General features: G+C 50.3%; 1 protein-coding gene across 1 annotated transcript; it reads right to left on the reverse strand.

Moving 5' to 3' along the window:
* Nucleotides 1-538: 538 nt before the first annotated feature.
* On the reverse strand, nucleotides 539-2,202 carry LOC136521989 (U-box domain-containing protein 21-like). Its single transcript, XM_066515776.1, has one exon. It carries the CDS (start codon nucleotides 2,072-2,074, stop codon nucleotides 722-724), a length of 1,353 nt encoding a protein of 450 aa, XP_066371873.1. The 5' UTR covers nucleotides 2,075-2,202; the 3' UTR covers nucleotides 539-721.
* Nucleotides 2,203-6,859: the final 4,657 nt, after the last annotated feature.

Below are 6,859 nucleotides of genomic sequence, written 5' to 3' on the forward strand. Positions count from 1 at the left end.
TGTCCTCTGCGTCTCAGCCGTCGGTTTTTCAAAATGTAGCAGCAATCGTTGAACGAATTGGGATCAAACTATAACAAAAAGATTGAGCTTTACAGCCATAAAGTCGAATGCCGGAAAGGGAGGTGGTTTTGATTTGTGTGTGGGAACATGCTTGCTGGACCAATGGAATAAGAGCACATGGATGATAGATGGCATGCATTTGCCGACGGGATCAAGAACAAGGTGGTTGAGTGGTTTCTTTCATTTGTTTATGATGAAGAAAACGAGCAGGTTATCAAACACATGGCGTGTTTGGTGTCTTCTTTGCACGAATCCGAAGCATGGCCTTCGTCATCATCAATCAAATGAATTGAAGTATGAACTGTCTGAACGCTAGACGACAGCCACAGACGTGGGACGGCAGATTTTAGCTGATTATAATGGGCTTCGAGTTCTGAGTCAAATTCTTCTGCTCTCTTTTGTATCTTTGCTTAAAATGCCCAAAGCCTCAAACCAATGAATAACTTCACAAAAGCAGCAAAACTGCACAAAGTGGATCATATGTCAAAGAAACTATGTTAACTTCTGTGTGCTGTTCTCTTTATATGTGACTCTGCAATTACAGTGTCAAAAATTTCTCCTAAATCTAAACATCCTCTATGTATCTTTTATCCACACATCTGATCTAAGTGTCGAATCAAATCTTCACAAAAACAAAAGAAATCTCGTTTCCGTCGGCCGATCAAAATGGCCTCTTGAGTCCCTTGAAGTCGACGGTCTCGATGCACTCGACGCTGCCTCTGGAGCCGTTGAGCATCTTGAGCAGCTCGCTGGCGCGCTCCTTGGTGACGCCGCCGCAGCCGACCTGGAGCAGCAGCAGCAGCTTCTGGAACGCCCCCACGCGGAGCGCCTCGGCGCGGCACGCGGCGGCGGCGGCGGCGTCGCCCGCGCAGCAGAGGCGCCAGAGCGCGGAGACGGCGAAGTCTGTGGCCATGTCGGACACGCGGAACATCTTCTTGACGAGCACCGGTACGGCCAGCGCGTGCGCACGCGCGGCCGCGAGGCCGGCGTCGGCGCACAGCATGCCGTCGAGCGCGGCCAGCGCCTTCTCGCTCGTGCCCTTGTCGGCGTCGACGAGGGCCTCCACGAGCACCGCCACCGCGCCGAGCTCCGCGAAGCGCGCCGCCGCGCGGTCGGAGGAGGCGACGAGGTAGTAGGCCGTGACGAGCGCGGCCTTGGTGGCCGGCGTGGAGATGGGGTTCCGGACCAGGCCGACGAGCGCGTCGCACATGCCCGGGGACCTCAGGACGGCCTCGAGGGTGTGCCCGTCGACGGCCGACGACGCGAGCTCGCGGAGCACGACGGCGGCGCTGGCCCGCGCCGGGAGCTCGCTGTGGGACATGACGGAGACGAGCGACTTGAGCGACGCCGGGGAGACAATGCAGCGGCGGGCCTCGTCGTCGAGCGGGAAGAAGACGGTGAGCGCGGCCAGGATATCGCCCAGCGCGCAGGCGCCGCCCTCGACGCGCTCTCCGGCGAGGCGCGCGAACGCGGCGGCCAGCGCGCGCGCGGCGCCGGCCGCCGCGAGGCAGCGCCGGTTGCGGTCGCTCTCCTTGCCAAGCGCCCTGGCCCTGGCCGCCGCCGCCCCGCACGCGGCGGCATCCCCGCGCCTCGCGGCGGCTGACACCGAAGCCACGGCCTCGGCGGCATCGGCGTCACCGATCGGCACCTTGGGCGTGGGCACCCGCTCGACGCCGCTGGAGCGGTTGGCGACGCACCAGTCCTGGATCATCCGGCGCGTGGCGTGGTTGGGGACCAGGTCGGCCAGCCGCAGGGGCCGGCCGGTGACGGGGCACCGGGCGTTCCCGCGCGCCAGCCAGCCCTCCACGCTCTGCCGGTCGTACGTGATCCCAGTGGGCGCCGTGACGGGGTCCCGCATCAGGTCCAGAGAGATCGGGCACACGAAGTGCGCCGGCACCGCCAACTCCTCTGCCGCCGCCGCGGAGGCCTGCTGCTTGCTGCTCCGCCTCAACATCGGTATCTCGGGAACCAACCTGGACGCGGCCCTCGCTCCTCGCGACATGGGCAGAACCATTGTTTCCGGCCGGTAGCTAGGAGTGTGCTCTGGTCGTTGCTATGTCGAGCTTGCCGAAAACGTTGAGCCGATGATGAAAGCTGAGTCCTTTGAGCTGAATAGCTGACCGTTGAGAGGAGAAGGAGAACGAAGAGAGATAGTGCGATGGGGAAAATGGGGAGGAGAGAGGATATATAGGTTGCGGGGAGGAGAGAAGACGACCTGTGCGGCTGCGGCGTGTGTCGGATACCGAATGGCATTGTTTTCTGCTTTGCAAGCTGGGTCGCGGGGTTTGAACATTGACCGTTGAACGGTGGAGAGTTGAACGAGGACGATGACGGCGCCCCGCGTTGGCTCTCGCCCTCGCGTACGGGCCGCGGACGGAGCGCGCGGGGGAAACGGTAGGATTCCTCGTGATTGCCCTTTTTCTTGCTTGTTTATTGATCGGGTCTTCGCGGAGCTTTTGGTGTTCCTTTTGGCGGCGTCCGGGCGCCAGAAAGATTTTTGGAAACTATTTTAGATGGATGGACAATGCTGCGTAAGGCAACCCTTGAATAATTAGTGACGTGCATTAGTAGTTCAACAACTTTCTGTTTATCTCAAGCAAGGACTAATTTTGAAGGAAATGTAGCATGCAATCTACTTCCGTCGTTCCAAATTATAAGACGTTTTGATTTTTTCAGGTACATTGATTTTACTATATATCAAGTGCACGATAAAAACTACTATGTATCTAAAAAAGCAAAAAAAAAGTCTTATAATTAAATATAGAGAGACTAGTAGTTAGGAGTATTAACACATATGAAAGTCTTGCAATAAATAGTACTTCCTCCATTTTAAATTATAAGATTTTTTAGGCTTTATAGATACATAGTTTTTGCTATGCACTTAAATATATTGTGTTTAAATATATAGTAAAAACAATATATATCTATAAAATCCAAAATATTTTATGATTTAGAACGGGGGAGTGCTATGTTATTGTGAGAACATATATGTGGAATGAATGGAACGAAAACGAAAGAGGGTAGGTGTGTTTTTTTCCCAAAAAAACAAAAGAACAACATAATAGAGAAATAGTTATCCATATACAAACACAAATCCACCGTTATTACTTGTGAGCGTATGCCAAGCAAACCATATCCCTATTATGAATTTTATGATGGTGTGCGTAGCAAAGTTATCCATATACAAAAGTTGCTCTTTCCGTTGCATAGCTCAGGTGTTTGTGCAAAGTGTGTACATTTAGGTGTATAGCAAAACTTTGTGTCGGGTTATAACCCCGGTGTATAGCCCACGATACATCAGCCAGCGAGGGCCCGAACGATCGAGGCCTAGCTGATCCAAGAAAATGAGGCCAAGCGCTAAGGCGAGGCCGGCCACGACCCCTTCATCAGACTTAGCCACACAGCGTACAAGAGACGCACGACCTCTCCACCATCCCGACCCTTGGGAAGAACGGGGAGAGGTCGAGCGCAACCGGGCACACCTGCTCTGACAAGGGTAGGTGTGCCACTCTGACCCCGCAAGGACCAAGGAAACAGCGGTCACCTCGGTCCAATCAGACGTCATCCCTGCACCACGGAGCTCAGATAGGACAACAACGCCCAAGGCGGTTATGACTGGTACGATAACCACCAGCTAAATACGGCCCGACAGATGCATGTTCGATTCCACCCACTACAGGATGGGATCCATGATGAAGGCCTTAACTTAGAGGCTATCCGGACTGGTGGAGGCCACGACCCCAACGATCGGGGTCATGGCCCTCAGCTCCTCCGGCCAACAAGGCGACCGACGACTTGGGGGCGGCTACCAACTCCTGTACGATGCCCTAGAAAACCAAGAGGCGATGACGAAGACCATGGCGGAGACCACGTCGTACAGGACGGCTAGCGAACCTTCACTGTGCCTACAATGCCGCCACGCCCGGCACAATAGCACCACGCCACACCATGCCGCGGCGTGGCCACAGGACCATGACGACAACCATGTCTGGACGTGCACCACAAGACGGTGTAGCTTGCAAGCCAAGTTAGCTAGGACCTCCCTTAGGCTCATGACCCTTCGGTCAGGAGAACCTCCTTCTCTGTACACATCCTGGCCCCCAAACTCTCTATAAGGGCAGCCATGGCACCATCTTGAGGCATCATCTACCATTTTACTCATTTTTCATCATAGTAGGGCTCCTAGAGCTTACCTTCAGGCAGTCCATCTCCTAGCTCTAGCTCTCTAACCTCTTTCACCATTCTTGCATCCCCCATTATAAGAACTTCAGAGATTCAAGCGAGGAACATGCACTAGATCATCTCTGAGACTGGACGTAGGGCTCCGGCCTGAACCAGTATAAATCCTCGTGCCTTTTGGATGCTACCATCGTCATCCTAGAGTAGCGTGGCAATCGTATAAATTTACTAGTCCGGTTTACAAAACACCGACACTATGTATATAGATCAGGCTAAATGACTTACAATTTAGAATCTATACTATAAGGGACTAATTGAAATTATACTAGGTCCACCCACAATTTTAGTCCCCCACAGTCATAACTTTTCTTCCGTACACTCTAAAATGTGCACCCAAAGATACAACAACATTAAAATCAATGGCTGCTGGACCTTCCCTGAAGGCTTCAACGTGATCTGATGGTCAGGATTCTTTGGATGATCCCTCACGCTGCGTTGAAGCCATCCCATCCCACCCCCACGTGCTCCAGGTCTCAGCCCAACCACGGTTTGATCTCCCACACCTGCGATTCTTTTTTTCTGAAAAATATCGAGCGATCCCCTCCCCCGCCCATGCGCGATCGGCAATCCTCAGGGTAGGGCGGGCGCTAGCCGTCGCTTTGGCAGCACAGGATTAGGACCTTGCGGTGCCATGGAACCGATGCTGGACTAGGCGACTGAGTACCGATGGTGGGCGTGGCCTTGGTGACAGATGGGGCCTCCGCGGCGGGCGCAGCACCAGCGGCCTACTCCATGCCACCGGACCAAGGTACCTCTGCTCCCATTCTAGATCCCCTGGAACTCTGATTCGAGATGACAGAATCCTGCCCCTGGAGTCATGCCCTCTTCTCAATTGTTCCAGGGGGGAGGGTGCAGCACCCTCAAATCTGCCCCTAACCCTTCTAGCTGCACTACAATCCTTCCCCCACCAGGCGATTCGAATCTAGCAGTGTTAAGCACACGATATATTGTGTAGGCACTCCATATGATACATCCTTCCCACTAATGCACCTTATTCCTTAAATAGTTGTACAAAATATATCATATATTTTCTTTCCTGATTTTTGTGGTTGTCTACACAAGAATCGATTACATGAATTGGTCTCATCATTCAGTTTAGATTGACTCTGAAATAGAAGCTACACCACTAAATATTATTGATTTTGAGGATGGATCTATGGGTGGCTATACTACTGCATTTGGGATGAGAAATATGACACACATTGAGAAAGCTCTATCAGAAGCTTACAAGTTGGCTAATTTCTTTACAAATCCAAAATAAAAAACTATTAGTGCTCATGTCTCGAGTATGTTGCGAGCTGATACACATCAGTATGCTGTAGTGATTTCTTTCTATTTATTTCATTATTTTGGATGTTTACAAACTTTTAACCATTGTCGATTATATTATATAACATGTGTATATACAAGTTTGGAAATGATGGTGCTTGTTTCACCAGCCTTGCAGAAATTCAGAATGTTGCATAATGCTCATGCTAAGGTTTTATATCTGGATGGTAGCACCATGTATATGTGAGGGAAAGAAAAATCTTGACTTGCTAAAAATTGGTAGTATTTGAACTGCAATCCATTGCAATGTAGCATTTATATATGCCTATTGGTTCATGTCCTCACTGCTCATATCTGCATAGTGAGGCGGAGAAAAATCTTGAATTGCTAGAAATCTACATCATTTATTCTGTATTTTTTTGGTATACTATCTGTTTGTTGGCACTGAATATCGCACAAAGAATAAGGACATAGAGCATCATCCATTACTATCGCACAGAGAATAGGTTCCTTTGCTTTACTGTCCACCATCGTTCTTACAATTATTGGTATTTCTTTCTTATAATTATCTCCATGTTCTTCCAAAATCTTTCAAGAAAGCCAAGTTAGTAGGCTATTATTGATCAATTTTCTTTTTTTAAGAGCATCCATCGAACCCTACCAATTATTTTTTTACTTGTGGATTAGTAAAATAAGTAGCAAGTAGCCTATCATACTTTCAGAAATAGCAAGCAGAAGAACTACTCCAGTGACTAAATGGATTCATAAAACAAAGAAAATTCGATCAAGTTAGCTGCAGCATTGCATAAACACAAAGGATATGAGTCGGCATTGGGAAGCTAGAAGCCTATATTCTGATCTGCCAACCTTATGGTGCGTCTTTGTGTTGACGTCGGAAGTGATCCGAATCACACACCAATAGGGCCTTGGACGTCCAGGCCGCTACGGACCGAAGAACGAAGCGAGGATATCACTCTTACGTGGTGAAAGAACGGAGAGGTTTACAAGCAAACCATCAAAGGATAACCAGCATGCTTGCATGATGAAGAACTGGTTAGTTTTCAGGTAAACTAGCAAAGAAACCATCGAAGCTCTCGTCAGGAGGGACCCCGTCAGGGCAAGGACGTCGTCGGGTTGCCCTAGGTCGGCCGGTGAGCCTAGGTGAAAGCTCTAGTTTGGTTTTGGTGAATTGATGAAATCCTAAGTGCTAACCTAGTTTATCAAATGATCATAAGATAGGTAGCACATTCCAAGTGGTAAAGCAAATGAAGATCATGATATGATGATGGTG

The sequence above is a fragment of the Miscanthus floridulus genome, chromosome 18 (genome assembly GCF_019320115.1).
Source record: "Miscanthus floridulus cultivar M001 chromosome 18, ASM1932011v1, whole genome shotgun sequence".
NCBI classification, from domain to species: domain Eukaryota; kingdom Viridiplantae; phylum Streptophyta; class Magnoliopsida; order Poales; family Poaceae; genus Miscanthus; species Miscanthus floridulus.